The sequence below is a fragment of the Castor canadensis genome, chromosome 1 (genome assembly GCF_047511655.1).
Source record: "Castor canadensis chromosome 1, mCasCan1.hap1v2, whole genome shotgun sequence".
Lineage (NCBI taxonomy): Eukaryota > Metazoa > Chordata > Mammalia > Rodentia > Castoridae > Castor > Castor canadensis.
Window position 1 is genome coordinate 66,402,510 of NC_133386.1, and position 20,892 is coordinate 66,423,401.

A 20,892-nucleotide genomic window follows, 5' to 3' on the forward strand; every position below is an offset into this window, starting at 1 on the left:
GTGTTGTTCAGAAAATAGTAAGGAAAAAGGCTTTATGTTTCATGTAGATGATTTTTTCCTCCAAATATGTTCAGTATACGGTTGATTACAAAGATGCAGAACCCACAATGTGTGTGTGTGTGTGTGTGTGTTGGATTAGTGTTCCCCAAATTCCTCTTGTCACTTCAGTGGCACTACTGGGAGGTCCTATGAACCTTTGTATGAGGCCTAGTGGGAAATCTTCAGGTCACTAGGGAAGTGCCCTTGAAGCAGGAATTGTGGGACCCTAGTCTTACAGTCCCTATCTCCTGACTTTGGATATAAGCAATCTGCTCCACCACATATTCCTGACATGATATGCTGACCCTGCCAGAAACACAAAACAACAGGGTCACACAATTGTAGACTGGAATCTCCAGAACTACGAGTTAAGCCTTTTTTTTTTTTTAAGTTAATTGTATCCAATATTTCATTGCAGTAACATGAAGTTCAGTTATCTTGGGTAATTCTTCCTTCAGAAACAACACTGTTTTTCTAAGTAAATTTACATATACATATATGTGTGTATGTGTATAAAGGGTATCATATAAAAATAAAATGATATAAACTATGTAATAAAACTATATAAACTGTATCAAAATGATCGTTCTTTTCTTTACTTTTTTAAATTAAAAAGATTTCTGCAGTGTTGGTGATCGAACCCAAGGTTTGTGCATTTTAGGCAAGTGCTTTACCACTGAGTTACACCCTTAGCCTATGAATTTGCTTTCAAAGGTGCAGACTATAAATGGCATGTTCCTCTTGTAAGTGAAAAAAATCACTGTATTGCAATAAATGCAAACAAGCCATTAATGATGAATACAAAATATTTAGGATTTCCTTTACATGTTTCTAACTTCCTGGCTGTAATAAAATTACTTTTCATTTTTAAATGATATCATCTAGTCACTAATTATGTCTTCTATTTAGGAAATTCTACTAGACCAATATTAAAGTGTTTAAAATTGATAGAATTATTTAAATAAAATTATTTGCATTATCTTTTGATTAGGGAATGAGAACCATCCAATGCTTTTTTTGACTTCTCTCTCTTTTGCCCTGCAGCCAAAGAGAAATTTATACAGGGGAAATCTGACCATGATTTTCTCTTCCAATACCTACATCCCCTGTCTTTATCCCTACACAGAATTTCCTGTCAAAAGAAGAAAAAGGTACATCTTCCTATTCCCTGGTTATGCCACAATATGTAATTTTCTCTTCCTGCAATTTACTTGTGTTTGTTTCTGACCTTCAGTAGACTGCAAGTTCCCCTAAGGTCAGAGATACCTTTTCCTTCTGAAGATTATCTATATCTGGAACAGTGCCTGGCACATAGTAGGCACTGAATGAATGAATACATGCACGAATGAATGATTTCCATACAAAAATGGACATTTAAATTGAACTCCATTTATGTAAGATTCACTAAACTTGTTTTTTTTCCTCTTTTGAGAGAATATATTTATTTGATACAGGGTCTATGTAGCCCAGGCTGCCCTCAAACTTGAGATCTTCCTGCTTCTACCTCCAGAATGCTGGGATTGCAGGGTGTGAGCCATCAAAATTGGCTTTGCTTTACTTTTCTTTTTTAAATTAGAGTAAATTAATTATACAAATGGATTCCATTGTGGTATTTCCATATGTGTGTAATGTACTTTGATCACATTCATACCCTCAATTACATTTTGGTTTTGGTAGTATTGCAGTTTGAAATCAGAGCCTCATGCAGGTGCTCTTCTACTTGAGCCATGCCTTCGGCCCTTCCATTATACTTTGCTACCACCCTTACCTCCTCTTCCTTTTTTAAAACAGTATGTAGGAGGGTTCATTATGCTATTTTCATACATAAATATAATGCTTTTCAAACCTATTCACTCTACAATACTCTCTTTTCTTCCTTTCCCCTCTTTTGCTGGTTCCCCCACCAAACAATTCCCCTTAAACAACATCATCATCATCGATGTTATTTTAGGACTAGATTCCACATTAGTGAAAATGTGTTATTTGTATTTTGTGCTTTTCTTCTCGCACTTAAAAAGATCTCCAGCAGTAATTGTAATGTTCACAATTTGATTCTCGATGGCTAAATAAAATACTCTATAGTGTATATACAGACCACATTTTATTTATCCGTTTATCATTTGATGGATACCTGGGCTGCTTCCATATTTTAGCTAGTGTGAATAGTGCTGGTATAAACATGGGTGCGCATACATCGCTCTTTTGTATGCTGACTTACACTCCTTTGGATATGCCTAGGAATTGAATAGCAGGATCATATGCCAGTTCTACTTTTAGTTTCTTCAGGAACCTTCATACTGTAGCTGCACTAATTTGCATTCCCACCAATAGTGAATAAGGAGATCCCTTTGTTCCCACATCCCCAGCATTTGTTGTTTGTTTTCTTTTTTCAATTATAAAAATTTTTATTCAGATATATTCATTATACAGGGGAAGGGGGAATTCATAGTGACAGTTCTGATTAGCTTACTCATTATTTTCTTGATGGTGGCCATTCTAAGTAGGATGAAATGCAATCACTATTGTTTTGCATTTCTTTTATGGCTAAGGATGCTGAATATTTCTTTATGCATTTATTTGCATTTCTTATTTCTTATTTTGATAAGTCTGTTCATTTGCCTATTTATTAATTGGATTATTTATTCTTTCGGTGTTTAAATTTTTGAGTTTTTCATATATACTGGATAGTAATCCTTTGTATGCATAATAGCTAGCAAAGACTTTTTCCCATTCTGTGGGTTCTAGTCATTCTGGTCATTGTTTCCTTTGATGTGCAGAACCTTTTTAATTTGATGCAATTCCATTTGTTAATTCTTTTTTTTTTTTTTTTTGCCTTTTTTATGTAGTATTGAGGTTTGAGGTAAGTACTCTACAAATCAAGACATGTCTCCATCTCTTTTTGTTTAGTTAATTTTCAGATAGGGTTCATGCTTTTTGCCTGTGACCAGCTTTGAACCATCATGATCTTCCTATCTCTGCCTCCCTTGTAACTGGGATTACTGGCTTGCCCCTGGCTTGTTCTTTGAGATTCAGGGTCTCACTAACTTTTTACATGGTCTGGCCTCAATCTGAGGTAATCCTAGTTCCACCTCCCAAGTAGCTGGATTACAGCCATGAGGCCTGGTACCCAGATCCATTTGTCAATTCTTGCTGTTATTCTCTGGAAACCCAAATCCTCCTACAGAGAAGGTGTTTTCCCCATGCTTTCCTTTAGCTCTTTCAAAGTTTCAGGTCTTACATGAGGATCTTTAATCTGCTGTGAATTTATTTTTGCGCAGTCTGAGTGATAGGGTTCTAATTTCAGTTTTCTACAGGTGGATATGCAGTTTTCCCAACATTATTGGTTGAAAAGGGTGTCTTTTCTCCAATGTATATTTTTAGTTCCTCCGTAAAAAATCAAGTGGCTCTAGTTTTGTGGGTTTATTTCTGAATCTTCTATTCTTCCCTACTGATCTATGTGTGTGTGTTCAAATTTATGCTATAATTTTACATTATTAATTTAAAAATAATCAGTGAATGAAAGGAGAGGCCATACATATTATTATGTTTAAGAGAGCTGAAGAAATCACTTAAAAAAGAATCCCAAACATATTATATTCAAATTTCACATGACCAAAAATTTCCATAAGCATGAAAAGCAGATATATCAGTAATGTGTATGCAAATAAATAATGAATGCAAAAAATAAACAGTCTATATTTGCTGAAAATAATGGAAAAAAGTACCTACACTTTAAATATTTTTGTTACCATTGCCTGTTTATAGTTTAAATGGCACTAGCCTAAAATGACTCCTGGTTCAAGTTAATAAATCAAAACTGCAATTAGATAGTATTTATTGACTACTGCAATTTAAAACATTATGTAATTATAACTAATGAGCTGTAACAAAAGCTTAACCAAAAAACAAATCCAAGCCCTAAAAATGATATCTACACACACACTAAAAGAATGCAAGTAACGTAAAACTTTTTCTCCTCAAAAAGTAGAAAGAAATAGATAAAATAAATCAATACTGTACAACCATGAGAATATTTTAGAAACAAAAAGTGATAAATAGAAGGGCTATTTAAATGTTGAGTGAATAAGCACACCAGTATTCAAACTGGGGGAAAGGGAGCAGATTATTTCCTTGCTTTGAAGATTAGAAAGAAAAAGATGCTACTAACAAACCTATTTCACAGATTTTAGAGGTGGTCAGTTAGGTAAGCCCCTTCATTAGCACAAAAGTCATAACATCCTTAATCTGATCTTATTGCCTTAGTACTTTAAACAATTCCAGCAAGATGTTATCATAAATTAAACATACTACAACTTTTCTTAGATTAGCAAACAAAAGGAAAGTTTTCCATTTTTCATAAGAACAGATTTTTCATTTTGTTTAATTTAAAAAATTACATCACGTTTACAACAATAAAACAACAGAATTCGCAGAAAAATCCAGTAAATAAAACCATCTGCTTGTTTGATTGTCCCTTTACAAATGAAAGGGACAAGCCAAGTTGCCTATTCGCAAGTTTCAATTGCCAAATCTCAAGCAATCTCTCTCTCTCTTTCTCTCTCTTCCCCTCTTCCTGTCGTTCTTCCTCCCTCATGTGCTAGGGATCAAACCCAGGGCCTTGTGCATCTGTGGTGAGTACTCTGCCACGAGCTACAACCCCAAACTTCACATCACCTCTTGAAGAGCTCAACCATACCATCTCCCATTATGATATATGAATTGTAAGAAGTTATAGAGCAAATGAAAAGCCTCAGCAATTTTTAAGAGTGTAGCAATATGAGAGCTCAGAGTAAATGCTCCCAGTTAAAAGACACTATTTCATATTTTTATGAAAATTCACAAAGACATTGCATTAAGCAAAAATAAACTTTAAGCCAGGCATGGTGATGCATATCTCTAATCCCAGCACTCAGGAGGCTGAGGTAGGAGAAGCAAGAGATCAAGGCTGACGTGGGCTATACAGGGAGTTCCAGGTCAACCTAGGCTACAAAGAGACACTCTGTCTCAAAAAACAAAAAAGTAATAATGATGATAATAATAATAATAAAAAGCTTCAAAAAATGATCACTCTGAAAGTGAGTAAGTTATCAAACATGAAATATGATCCCAAGGACATAGACCAGAGTGCAAAATGCAAGAATAAGAAGAGTAGTGAGGACACTGTCATGAATAAGCAGTCCTTTTACACTTGATTCTGAGTGATTCCTGAATTTCATATTAGATTTCCACACGAAGATTCCAGACTCTACATTATGCCTCATTGATTTCTTTCTCCATAAATGAAGCTAATGCCATACTTTATTTTAAATTTCTGCCATTTTATAACACATTTTGTTATCTGGAAAGTCAAGTTTTTTTCTGCATCAATAAGCATTTTTAAAAGTCTTACTTCATTCCAACCTATTTGTAAACCTTGTGATTTACCTACTGAATTATGTATTTAAACTGTCATTGAAATTTTAAATGAGGATTATGTTAAAATTATGTTAGACAAAAGAAATACAGCTTCTCATTAGTGTAAATTAATTGTACCATGGGAGTTCATATTTACACATATGCATATAATGTACTTTGATCAAACGGTCATTTCTATAATTCTGAATCTTCTCACCAAATCCATGCTTCTCTACTTACGTAGATCTTTCATCAGTATCTATTGATGTTATTTTCCATGAACCTTTTCTAATTTTTTTCTGTAATTTAGGAATTCTACTGAATTGAGTACTTTTTGGTTCTAGCTATCTTACTGCACTCATTATTTCTAACAGGTTTTAGATTGCTTAAATGACTTTTGCAGGTATTTGTCAGTTGCAAAAAGTAATCATTTTATATAGAATTTTTAATTTTTGTATTTTTGTTTAAACTGCTTTTGTTTGCGTTTCTATAACAATGCTAAGTAATATGGGCATTCTTGTATTTATCTTGGTTAAAAGAATATGATATTGTTGTTTTTTGCAGTGATATAAGTTATAAAATATATCCTTATGTTAAAGGACCTTTTTTATTCCTACTTACTTGGGAGGCTAAGATCTAGAGGATCTTGGTTCAAGGCCAGTCCAGGAAAAAAGTATGTGAGATTAGTAGCTAGATACAGTGGCATACATCATCTCAGCTACACAAGCATTGAGATCTAGAGGATCACAGTTTCAGGAAAGCCTGCGCAAAAATGTTTGTGAATTCCCATCTCAATGGGAAAAAAAAAAAACAAAAACTGGATGTGATGGCATGTGCTTGTCATCCAGCAATGGCAAGAAGACTAAAATAGGAGAATTGGGATCCAGGTTGGTTTGGGCCAAAAGTGAGTCCCTATTTCCAAAATAACCAGAGCAAAAAGGGCTGGAGATGTGGCTCAAGCAGCAAAGCATCTGCCTGGAAGCACAAAGAAGTCAAACCAATTAGCACCAAAAAGAGAACCTTGTTTAATAAGAGTTTTATCAGTACTGATTTTTCCTCAATTTTACAATACCCATAATCATATCATATTTTATTTTCTTTAAATAGTAAGTAAAGTTTTATTTACTTAACATTCATACAATGCTTACCTGTGCCAGACTCTTAAGTCTACTGAGTTTGTAGGTGTTGTGTTCTATTTAATTAAACCTCTGCTTTTATTTTGAGTTGGAGCCTTGCTACATTGATCAGGCTGGTCTCAAACTTGCAATCCTCCTGCCTCCATTTACTTGGATTATACACATTGCCATCATACCTTGTTTGATTAGTTCTTTCTTCTAGTTTATTACTCATATCTCATTGTTACTAGTAATTTAATGTCAGTGCTATTTGTTTTTGTACATCTTCTAAATGAGTTTTTTCTTTAAAGCAAGTGTTATTTTACATTGAAATGGTATATTTCAAAATTTAAACAATTTTATATCTTCTAAATAGTTTAATTATTAACTTTCAATTAGAGTGAATGTGCTCTGGATACAGACTATAATTTTGTGAATTTATTTAGATTAACATTGTTATCTATGCATAACCCATTTTTAAAGAGGTTCTTTGAATTTTAAAAGCAAAGCTTACTTTATTTCATGTAAAATTTTCTTCTATAGTGCTAATTAAATCTCTTTAACAGTCATTAATATTTGTTTTCAAATTCCTCAAAAAACAGTCTTATAATGGAAGAAATTTTCCTTATTTTTGACTCACCTTAATACATGGGAGGAATACATTTAATCATACAGCTGTCTTTAGATTTTCATCTGCATTATAAATGTAAAGTGATGTGTATGTCTGCATGCTAAAGTTCCAATGAAAATTACACATTTGAAATATATTTGGACAGCAGTTTGTTTTCTAACTGTTTCATAAAGATGTAAAGACATGTGGTTAATAGCACATTTTAGTAGATAATCTGATAGCTAAGTCTTCATAAAAGAACCTTCCAAGCCTCCATCTTCCTGCTAAAATAAGCAATAAATAGACCAAACTAAAACATAGAAAACAGGATCTCTAATATATTACAACATGGGCAAAGTTTGAAATTGAAACTACAGAAAATGTCTTCATAAAGTAGCAATATTTAAAAATATTCCAAGTCATTATTTTCATACTAATTAAGTTTTTAATGACCATGATCACTTCAAAAAGTATTACTATTTTCTTATTCAAGAGATTTAACGCATTATAGCTTGAACATATATTAAGTACCTTCAGATTGTATTTATGAGCTTTATCCAAAATAGTTGGTACCAGGTAATCAGTAGGGTCTCCGTTTTCATCATTTGAATCAGGTGGGTACCAAGACAAGATTAGGACACCTAACAGGAAAAAAACAAAAAGAGAAGAGAGGAACAATATCAAATATAGGTATTTATTTAAAGGCAAAATAAGTACCAAATAATAAAACAGAAACATATTAAAAAGAGTTTATTTCTGAACTCTGTATCAGGAATTAATCTTTTCAAATTAATATACTTTACATTTTAGAGTAAGTTTTGATTATAGAAAAATAGCTCAGAAAGTAGCATTTTTATATAGAAACCCTTGCCAGCCCCCAACCCCTCCGTAGTTTCCCTTAGTAATATCTTGCATTAGTGTGGCACATTTATTATAAATAATGAACAGATACTAATACATTATTATTAACTAAAGTCATAGTTTATATTAGACTTCACCTTTTGTGTTATGAAGTTCTATGGATTTTGACAAATGTATAATTTCATGTGCTAATCATTACAGTATCAGACAGATTAGTTCACTGCAAACACCCTGTGTTCTACCTATTTATTACTCTCCTGTTTTGACCCTGGAAATAACTGCTATTTTACTATCTACAAGTTTGCCTATGTCATATATATATGACTATATAATGTCATATAGTTAGAATCATATAGAATGTATCCTTTTCCAACTGACTTGTTTCACCTAGCAATTTTCATTGTAGGTTCCTTTACATCTTTTTGTGGTTCAATAGTTCATTTCTTTTTACTGCTGTATAATAGCCATTCTATGGATTCTTATCCATTTTCCCACTGAAGGACATCTTATTTGCTTTCAATTGTTGGCAATTAAGAATAAAATTTGTATAAACACTCATGTACTAGTTTTTGTGTTGGTGGAAAATATGTTTTAACAGAAGATTTAAAAGAAATGAAATAATTACGGTTTCTTCCTATAGTACCTACTTCTTTCTGCACCTATAAATTACAAAATAAATATTAGAAACACCAGTTTACCCAGAAATAATTAACTGGAAAGAAAATATTCAAGGCCAACTAATTCAAAGCTTCAAATATAAAGAAATGGGGAACAATTAGAAAAACACCACTAATTTCTAAATCAATCGGCAACCTTTTTCAACCTGTTTAACAAAGGGAGAGAAATAATAATGGTACTAAAATAAAAGTTTTTGGAAATTAGGAAATGAAAGGTTAGAAACTTCCAGAGAACTAAATTTTAACACTTAGATCTTGTGATATCTATGCAATGTCTAAAAAATTTCTATATTAAGAACAAGATACGACTTTCATTAAGCAAAATAAAGATGTCTATGTCCTCTATCCACTCTAAAAATTAGAACAGCAACAACAGATAAAATAGAAGAATAAAAACGTATAATCATGGGGCTTTCAGAAAGCTGTGGCTCACTAAGCAGGGAATGAAAATCAAGAGAAGAATTCGGTAGGAAAAGTGTCAGAAGAAAACTGATCAAGCATTCGAGTTGCCTACTAGCCCAGTTTGTAATGCCATCACTGAAGAGTGACAATTGTGGCCCATGAAAGAAATTTGTATTTGTGAAGAAAAAATGGTATAAAAGAACATGAAAAAATGACTCATGACAAGAAGGTTATGCCATGAAGCTGCAAAATTATAAGCAAAGCATTCTTCATGAAATTACAAACAAAATAAGATTCTTGTTTCTAATTATAGTGGAATACTTTCTAAAGGCTTACTATTGGTAAGCTATTATAGTAAACCAACATTCCCTTGGAAAACAACCAAAATTATTGAATACAACACGGTGAGCAAGAAATTTTGTAAAGTCAAGGAACTAAAAATAAGAAATTATTGGCCAAAGTGAAGGGGGAATATGAAGCCAGTTACAAGTGAGCAACAAAGTCAATTTCCCCCAACTACAATTGGCCAAAGTAAACTGGCACTCCATTTCACAATGCCTACATAGTCCTATAGTTAAGGTGATCCAGTAATGGTGTTCTCAACAGTTATCAGACAAAAAACCAAATTTTCTCTGGACGGAGGCATCTTCTTCCTAAGCCTTATATCATTTGCAAAAAGCACTTTAAAGAACAATGAATAGTATAAAATAAAAGACAATCAAAAGCACAAAGAAATAAAGCACCATGCATAAGAATCAGTGAAAAATGACATGATTATGCAAAAATTTTAGATATTAGTATGACATATTTAAAAAAAACTTTATAGTTTGTAAGATTAAGCATTTACCGTGAAAATTTCAGAAAATCATCACTTTTGTCATTTTCCTAATGACTACTACTCTTTTATCTCTTCTTTTGAGAGGCAGGGTAGCATAGCAGAATAAGAATGGGCTTTGGACATATAATATATTTAAGCAAAGTACAGCAATTCATAAACCATTCTGCTGACACTGAACAAGATATATAAAGGAAACCTATACAGAGATAAGTAAGAAAGACAATCATGAACAGAAGGGCTCAGGAATAAATAAATTTCACATAAGGAACAGATGAACAAATGAGAGTTAGGAAAGCTTTAAAGATATTTGACTCAGTAAAACATCAAATTCCTCAAGTGAATAATGAGAAAAAAAGAACAAACAATATTTGAATCAACCAGGAAAATGAAGTAAGAACTGGTAATTACCTCTCAATAATAACTTTAAATATAAATAGTCTTAACTCTCCAATTAAAAGATGCACTGATTGGCTGGATTAGAAAACAAGATCCACTTGTCTGTTGTTTGCAAGACACACACCTCAATGACAAAGGCACACACACACACACACACAGATTGGAAGTGAAAGGAAAGAAAAATGATATACCAAGCAAATGGAGGACAAAAGTAAACAGGAGTAGCTATATGCATACCCGACAATGTAAATTTCAAGACAAAATTAATCAAAAGAAATAAAGACAGTCACTGCAAATTAATAAAGGGGACAATACATCAATAAGATACAATGATTGTAAATATATAAGCACCAAATATCAGTGCACCCAATTACATAAAAAGAACGATCCAGATATGATAATAGTGAGTGACTTTAATACCCAACTATTATCATGATCATCAAGATCAAAAAAATCAACAACCTTCAGAGTTAAACAACACTACACATCAAATGGACTTGACAGGTATCTATGGAATATTCCATCCAAGAAATGCAGAATACATATTCTTCTCAGCAGCCCATGGAACTTTCTCCAGAGTAAATTATTCCCTAAAGGAAATCCTAACCAATACAACAAAATTGACAAAATTTCCTGTATCTTATCAGATAATGGATTTAAATTACGAACAAGTAGCAATATAAACTACAGAAACTACACAAAAACATGGAGACTGAACAATACAAGCTTACAGGATCAATGTAATGAAGAAATCAGGGGGGAAATAAAAAATTCCTAGCATCATGCACAACTTATCACAATCTTTGGAACACATCAAATGGAGCCCTTAGAGGAATGTTTATAGCTATGGCTATAAACTACATTAAAAAATGAAACATCCCAAATGAATTATATAATGACGTACCCAATGGTCTTAGAAAAATAACAAGCCAAACCCAAAATTAATAGACAGAAACAAACAATAAAGGTCAAAACTGAAATTAATGAAATGGAAAGTAAAAGAAGGCAACAAAGAGTAAATGAAACAGAGTTGGTTCTCTGAAAAGAGAAACAAGATTGATAACCCTTTAGAAAAATTAACAAAAAGAGAGAATACTCAAATTATAAGAATATCCATATTATAAGATTCCAATGAAATCCAGAGGATCATTGTGGAATATTCTGGATAGTTATATTCCAACAAATTGGAAAATATGAAAGAAATAAATAAATTTCTAGATACAAGGACCTACCAAAACTGAACCAAGAGGATATTAATAACTTAAATAGACCTGTAACAAAGAGGTTGAAGCAATAATAAAGGGTCTCTCAAAAAAGAAAAACACAGGACTGAATGGACTCAGCACTGGATTCTAGTAGACCTTTAAGGAATACAGAATACCATTTCTCCTCAAACAATTTCAAAAAATAGGGAAGGAACCAAATGTGGCCAGTGTTACCCTGGTACCAAAACTGGATAAGGATCCCAAAAGAAAAGAAAACTATAGACCAATTTCACTGATGAATATAGATACAAACATTCTCAATACTTGGAGATTGAATTCAGTAACACATTTAACAAATTGGTTTCATTCCAGGAATGTAAGTATATTTCAACCTATTCAAAGCAGTAAGTATAATATGGCACATAAATAAAATCAGGGACAAAGCCACACAATCATGTCAATAGATGTAGAAAAAAGCCTTTGACAAAATTCAACATCCTTCATGACAAAATCTCTGAAGAAAGTAGAAATAGAAGGATCATACAATCCTTCTATTTGTTTATTCAAAACAATAAAGACTCTATATAAAAAATCTATAGTCAACATTATAGTAAGGCATTTCCTCTAAAATCAGTAACAAGGCAAGTGTGTTCACTCTCTCCATACTTTCTCAATGTACTGCTTTAAAATAGTTTCTGCTGGGTATTGAGGGGGTGGGGGGGAGAGGGAGGGGGCGAAGTGGGTGGTAAGGGAGGGGGTGGGGGCAGGGGGGGAGAAATGAACCAAGCCTTGTATGCACATATGAATAATAAAAGAAAAAGAAAAGAAAAAAAATCTTAAGCTGTAGCAATGGGGCAAGACAAAGAAATATAAAGGAAACAATTAGAAAAGGAGTAAGTCAAATTGTCTCAATTTGCAGATGATCTAATCCTATATTAAATAGGCCCTAAAGACTCCAACAGAAAACTCTTAGATCTGATAAACCCTTTAAGTATAGTAGCAAGATAGAAAATCAACATACAAAAACGAAGAGCTTTTCTATATACTAGCAATGCGTATGGTGATAGGGAAATGAGGAAAATAATGCCATTCATAGAGCCTGAAAAAACAAATAAAATACACAGGAATAAACCTACCCAAAAGGTGAAATACTTCTACAATGAAAACTTTAAAACACTAAAAAAAGAAATTAAACACTAGAAGATAGAAAGATCTCCCATCTGTGTTCAGGGATTGGCAGAACTAATACTATAAGAATGGCTGGAATGGCTACATTATCGAAAGCCATCCACAGACTGAATGAAATACCAATCAAATTTCCAATGTCATTCTTTATGGAAATAGAAAAGAATAACATTAACATTCTTAAGGAAATACAAGAGACCTTGAATAGCTAAAGCATATTGGAGCAAAAGTAACAATGCTTGGATAGAACAATACCAAATTTCAAATTATACTTCAGACCCATTAATAATAAACACAGAACGGTATTGGAAAAAAAAAAGACACAAAGTAATAGACTAGAAGACTCAGAAATAAATCCATACAGCTATGACCATCTGATTCTCCACAATAGTACCAAAAAGAATATGATCGAGAAGACTGCCTCTTCAACAAATGGTGTTGGCAAAACTGGACATGTACATGTAAAACACTAAAACTAAACTGCTATTTTTCACCCTGTACAAAAATTAATTCAAACTAGAGGAAAACTTTAGGAAACGTTTCAAAATATACGCACTGACTTTCTTAATAGGATTCTAATACCTCAGGAAATAATAGCAGGAAGTGACATGAACTTGCATCAAATGGAACTAAAAAGTTTCTGCACAGCAAAGGAAACAATTGCCAAAGTGAAAAGGTAGTGTCATAGACTTGGATAAACCTTTACCATATATTCATTGGACAGGGGATTACTATCCAGAATACATAAAGAAATTAACAATTTATCATCAAAAGAACAAACAAGTCAATAAATGGCCAATAGTGAACAGAGGGAACTGAAAAGAAGTATGAATGATCAAAATATTCAACATCTGTAGCAACTAAGGAAATGCAAAATAAAATTCCAATGAGATTTCATCTCACCCTGTTCAGAATGGTTATCATCAAGAAAACAAAGAACAAATGCTAGAGAAGATGCATGGGGAGGGGTGACAGAACACTTATACATTGTTGGTGAGAATGTAAATAGAACTACCATATAATCCTGCCATGACACTCTTGGGGACATACCTGAAGTCATCTAAGTCAGCATACAATACAGACAGCTGCACATTCATGTTTATTGTGGCAGTCACAATAGCCAAGTCACAGAATCAGCCTAAAAGTCTATCAAAAGATGAATAAAGAAAATGGAGCATACAATACACACACTACACACACACACATACACACAGAGTATTACTCAGCAACAAAGAACAAAACTATGTCATTTGCAAGAAAATGGATGGAACTGCATATCATTATGTTGAGCAAAATAAGCCAGACCCAAAAGGATGGTGTCACAAATTTTCCCATGTATGTAGAATCTAGATTTTGTTTAAACAAAAAAACATAAAGGAGAGAAGAAAGTAGGAGGGTATAATCTTGAAACTAATTTGTCTGTATCTTTTCTTGCATGTGGTTTATGACAACTTTTACACTATTATGGCAGAGTTAAGTGGTTGCAAAGGGAGAAAACATATTAAGACAGTCCATACAATACATCTTCTTTTTCAGATAAAATCAATGAAATTGAGTGCTGGTTCACTGAAAGTATTAAAAATATTTTTCAAACCCCTAGAAAAACTGACCAAGAGAAATGAAACAAATCACCAAAATCACAAACTGAAGAGGCAACATCTATAAAGATACCATATATTTTAAAGGACAATAAATGAATAGTACAAGTAACTCTTTGCTTATAGCTTTGACAAATTAAATGAAATGGGCCAGTTCTTTAAAAAGATATACTGCCAAAACTCACTTAAGAAAACAGATAAACTCAAAAGTGCTGTATCTATTATACTGAGTTAGTATTTAACAAACAGTGAAAACAGATTATTTCACTGGTGAATGCTATCAATTATGTAAAAAGAAAATAATTCCACCAATGTCTTTCAGAAAATTGAAGAATGAAGATGTACAGAAAGTCACACTGTATGAACATGGACAAAGGAAAAAAAATCTTTGAAAAGATTAGCAAATAGAATTTAGCAATTAGAGTAATAAATCATATCCCAATGGGGTTTATTTCCAATGGGGTAGAAAGTTGAGGTTCAACTTCGAGACCAAAAGAGAGAGAACCCATGTAAGTAGAGGTAGAGCAAAGCATTTCACAAAATTTAGCATGATAAAACTGTCAGCACTAGAAATGGAAGTGAATTTCTTTCAACCAGGAAATGACAAAAATAGGACAGCTAACCATCATAATAGTGAAAAACTGCTTTTCATCTAAGATCCAAAACATGTTGAAGATATTATCTCTCAGAATTCCTATTCCATAAATATTGGGGGTCCTAATCATTAAATAGAAGGTCTAATGATTTGGAAGATACTAAATTGTCTCTATTTGCTTTTATTGGCTATATCGACCTGAACCCAGAAAAATGCTCCTAGAATTAGTGAGTTTAACAAAAAGCAGAAATACAAGTCACCATATTTTCTAAAACTGAATTTTCAAGGTTGGTCGTGATGGGGTGCATTTATAATACTACCACAGGGAGGCAGAGACAGGACCATGAATTGAGGCCAGCCTGGCCCCCACAGTGAGTTCTAGTCAAGTCTGTGCTACATAGCAATATGCTGCTGCCATACCACCTTTTCCCACCAAATGTATCTCCAAATACCAGTATTGCGCAGAAAAAAAAAAGAAAGAAAAAATTATATACTTAGTCTTAAATTTAACAAACTAGGTATAGTATTTATAAGCTGAAAATTACACACAAAAAAAGAAAGAAAAAGTAGACAGATAGTGTATCCTGAATGACTTGTCTTATAGAGGTCTAGACAATCAACTAGGTAGTCTCACTCACCCTGCTGTAACTTTAGGAAAGAGATGAAGAGCCACTTCTAAGAATCTCTCTCCAATGAGGCCCTAAGATGCAGAAGTTGGGCCCTATCTATGCAATCACCTCCCAGGAAGCAACTTAGGAAGATCTCTCTGAGAAAGTCAGCCACTGGAGGCTCAAAAAAGTCACCCATGAAGCCATCAGACACTAACAGGTATCCTGTTTGGCCTATTGGTACACCTTGGCTCCCATGCAAAAGGGACACAGATATTGAGACAGCTCATCTTACTATTGGGCAAACAGTGCCATACGCACCTGGACACACCAGGGGTGATCTTGCCCGCTAATGACCTTGGAAACTGATGCTCACCTCACAATCACGCCCAGAGCAGCCAGTAAACCTACCCTACTTAGGAAGTTGCATGCAGACTGGCAATGCAATCACACAACCCCTGCAGCCTGAGCTATGCACAAAAATCACCAATGCTGATGACAGGTAAAAAGCTATGTGTACATTACACTCAAGTGAGCACCAGGAACCAAAGCAACATATCTAACCAACACTTTCAGGGTACACTGACATCAGAAAATTTTTTTCTACAAAAGATACCCTGTAAAATTGGCAGAGGCAATAGGTGGTGAACTACTGGGTGTGGTACGAAAGGACTAAGATATGCTACTGGGAACTGCATCCTAGCATGTTTGCTGCCAGGAAGAACTGAGTGCCAAGAACCCCAGTCTTTGAATCACATGATTTTCCACAGTGTAGCCACTTTATAAATCCATATGCAGGTTCCTCAAGAACTAAAAATAGAATTAATTGATGATCTTACTATACCATTCCTGGGCATATATCTGAAGAAATATTTCAGCACACCCATGCTTATAGCAACACTATTCACAACAGGCAAACTATGGAATCAGCCTAGGTGCACAACATTCAATGAACAGATAAAGAAAATGTGATACACACACACACACACACACACACACACATATACATATACATCCTGGAGTATTATTCAGTCATAAAGAAAAAGGTAATCATGTCATCTGCAGGAAAATGGGGGTAGATGGAGATCATAATGTTAAGCAAAATAATCCACACTGACAAAGACAAATTTCTCATGTTCTCCTTTGTATCTGGAATGTACACCTAAAACAATGAATGACAGTATAACAGGGTCTGTTTGGTAGAGGAAACATTGGATAGTACAAGAATGAAAGAAGGAGTGATTGGGAGGTGAATATGATAGAAGTACTTTATAAATATGTATAAAAATGGAATAATGAACTCTAATAATTACTTGAAAGTGGAAAGTTTGGTTGGCTTTACTGCTGAATTTTGCCAAACTTGTAAAGGACAAACAGCAACTGTCCTTAAACTATTGCAAATTACTGAAAGGAGGAAAACCCTTCCAAATTCATTGTATAAGGCCATCATTATCCTAATACAAAACCCAGTAATAATACAACAACAACAAAAAACCTATAGAACAACTCTTATGAGCTTAGCTGCAAAAATTGTCAACAAATATTAGTAAACAGAATCCAACAGTACACCAAATGTAATACACTATGATCAAATTGGATTTATTCCAAGAACACAATGTTTCAACACATGCAAAGAAATAAACACAATACATGGTATCAACAGAATGAAAGATAAAAACTGTGATCATTTCAACAGACATAGAAAAAGCACTCAATAAAACTCAATATCCCTTTATGAAAAAAATCCCGCGTTCTTACTTATATGTGAAAACTAAAAAAGCTGATGTCAAAGAAGTAGAAAACAGAATAGTAGTTACCAAAACCAGGGAAGGATATGAACGTAGGAAGGACTGAGAAAAGATTGTTAAGTTTGCACTAGGATGCAGTTGGACAGGAACAGCTTCTAATGTTCTGTAGCAAAGTAGCCTGTATATGGTTGACAATTATTAGAATACTTCAAAACCCAGCTAGTAGAGAGGATTTTAAATGTTTCTAACACAAAGAAATGCTTATGTTTGAGGTAACAGATAGGCCAATTACCCTCATCTGATCATTACACACAGTATGTATGCAGTGAAATGTCACATTCTACCCACAAATATATACAATTACTATGTGTCATTAAAATAAAAACATAGTTTAAAATTCTGAAAAAAGACAAAAATGCAAAAGTCCTATAGAAATGAAGGCTCACGTCATTTCCAAGAGATAAAGTATTCAATTTCTTATTGTTCAGTATTGTTAATTCAATAGTGTCAATATATCAATTTTCCCCAAAGTGATTTATAAACTGAATGCAACCCCAATCAAAATTCCACCAAGACAATTATTTTTACGATTTTTTTTTTTGTGGTACTGGGGTTTGAATTCAAGGCCCCTGCATTTGCTAGATAAGTGCTCTACCCCTTGAACAACACCCCAGTCCTTTCGCTTTTTGTTTGTTTTTCAGATAGGATCTTGTACCTTTCTCTAGCCAGCCTTGGACTGTGATCCTCCTAATTCCGCCTCTTGAGTAACTGGGATTACTGGTATTTACCACCATATCTGGCTTGTCTGTGATAATAGCATCTTGCTACCTCTCAACTAGGCTGGACTCTAGTAGCTAGGATTATACGCATGCACGGCAACACCCAGCCTATTTTAGTGCATATTAGTTATACAAAATATATCAACTGGCAAAAGAATTATAATAACCAAAGAAATTTTCAAAGAGAATAACAAAGAAAAATCACACTACCTGATTTCAATATGTAGTATAAAGCTATAGTAAGGCATGGTCGTATTAGAGAAAGCATAGATAAACAAGACTGACAGATCAGAATACCGGGTCCAGAGATAAATACAAACAAATACAATTATCTGAGGTTTTTGTTTTTTGTTTAGAAAAGTGTAAGATATAATTCAACAGAAATAGGATAGTCTTCTCATAAAATGAAGTGGAAAAAACTGGATGCCCACAACGGAGTATGCCCATTTTCCAGGGTTAAAAACTACTTACCACAGTCTCTGCCTTCCTACACAAGATAATATGCTTTCAGTTAAATTATGAGGCATGGGAAAAGGTAGGGGAAAAAACACACTTCTATGAAGAAAAACAATGAGTAGAACTACACTCAGGCCATTTATGAAAGCTATATGGAATACCATCATACTACAATTAAACATTTAAACTTAATGCAAGCACAGTTATTCTAAAGGAAAACTTCATGACATGTTACATGCTAATTGGTGCCTTTAAATTTTAAACATCTAATATGTTTTCTTTTAATTTCTGTTTCTCCTACTCTTTATGTATAAATTTAGAGGTAGGAGATGCAGAATTAAGAATTGTGACCTTATAAAAACAGTTATTTTTCTGCTTTCACAATATATTCTAATATTATTTTCATCTAGTGTTATTGAAAGCATCAATGATGAAAACAAGGCAAAACCTAGAGAATGTGACTTACCTTTATGTCAAAACAAGAGAGAGTATTTAGGTTTATCCTTTATATATATTAAAGACTTAAAAGGGATATATATCTTTCATATACTATCATATGAATGTAATACATTATTATATTCATTGGACCAGAAAACATAACATTAAGACTTCACATTAATTTTATCATTCTTTCAATGAAAAAATTGGACCATTAGGATTTACATGCATAGCACTTCTAATTATAAAAGCAGAACATCACCCAACTTGTACGATGCATATGGTAATATGATTACTTCACACAACATTTCACTTTAAAATTAAAAGGCTATTTGTATCAAAGAAAACACACAAATTTTAAACATGAAATCAAAAGCATATTCAACCATACAGCAATTTAAATAGCTTTACTACTTTCTTAAGTGAAAAATTTTAGTCAGCATAAATCCATGAATCAAAATAGTGCTCTATCAATATTTTAGCCAAATTATTTTTTCCTCTGATGAATACAATAATTAGGAGATTAAGAAACAATTTATAGATCGTTTGCTAATTTATTACAAATAAGTGTTTATTTTGCCCAGTGGAAAATCCAGCAAAATTATTTGTATCCATAGAAAAATTGTTAAATTTAAAATAAAAATAATTGCATTAACATCAATGTTTAGAAATAATTCATATTTCCTAAACAAAGCAGGACAAAATTATTTGAAAAGTTTCTTCCATTTAAAGTAAATTAGTAAATAAAGACACATAATGTACTACTCACCATATAGAAGTGAATGTTGTCTAAATGAACTTTACTAAACCTATTTTATATCATAACATGTATCAAATGTAGGAACTAGAACAATATGTGTGTCCTAGAAAGTTAGATATCATAAATCATTGAAAAAAGTTTGTCCAAATATCAAGCCACATTGCACATATTTAATGTAGACTAATAAAATTCTACAATATTTCATTCATAAAAAAGTCTTCTATTCCTCTACAAATATATCAGCTCCATGATGAGTGTATGTCTTTATATAGAGCTCAATAAATGTGAGAGCATCTAATTTCTTCTGTTCCTACTGCTAGAAGCATTGACAAGATAGATAGAACTGAAACAGAAACACTTATAAAAGGGAATACTAAAACTTTGATGACTTTTCAGGCATCAAATAAAATTGTTCATGTAATTCACTGATAGGTTCGTATAACTATCTAAATATATGTATATGAAGTACCAGAAAGAAGGAAAAGAGAAAGCTGATGGAGATTAGAAAGAACAGTAAAAACAGCAAAGAATTTTTCATCAACTAAGTTAAAGGTGTATACTGCAAACTTTAGCAAAACTACAAAATGGATATAATGAAGAGAAGAGAATACATGCAGTATACCAGAAGAGAATAAATATGGAGCAATGTACATATTCAGTAAGAGAAGGCAGAAAAAGGTGAGGAAAAAGAACTTAAGACAGGTAGGACAAATGGAAAGTAAATAGTAAAATGGACCATTAAAAAACATACCATTACAATAACATAAATGAAATAAAAACAAATTATAAGCAAAGAGATTATCAGAGCAGTTGTAAAGATAGAAAAATAAAACCTAATTTATATATGGCACGCCTAAAATTTGAAATATTCCAACTGACTATCAACATTTGAATGCAAAGGTAAATTTACTACTCAAAAATAAAAATGACCAAGCTATTCATATGGTTAACAACACAGGTATAGTTGGAAATACTGTATGAAGCAAAATAAGAAGAATACACAAATGATAGTTGATTCTGTTATCATAAGGTAATAGAATAGTTACAACTTCTTTAAAGTCACAAAAATTAGATTCATAGTTCCCTATGGTGGGCTAGGGGTTAAAGTGAATAAGGCAATCAACTTTTTGGACTATAGATATATTTTACTTCTTGATGGGGAGGAAGTATTTAAGTAGGGGAAAGAAT

The 20,892-nt window shown here is 33.0% G+C and overlaps 1 protein-coding gene across 2 annotated transcripts in view; it reads right to left on the minus strand.

The window, feature by feature from the left end:
- Nucleotides 1-20,892, minus strand: part of Manea (mannosidase endo-alpha) — a 34,473-nt gene that overhangs the window by 6,485 nt on the left and 7,096 nt on the right. For both annotated transcript variants that reach the window (XM_074077984.1, XM_020184638.2), the window contains one exon: nt 7,690-7,799. Coding sequence is in view for 1 of the 2 variants with exons in the window: in XM_020184638.2 (XP_020040227.1) it covers nt 7,690-7,799 (110 nt within the window). In the remaining variant the exon portion in view is untranslated. The remainder of the gene's footprint in view (nt 1-7,689; nt 7,800-20,892) is intronic.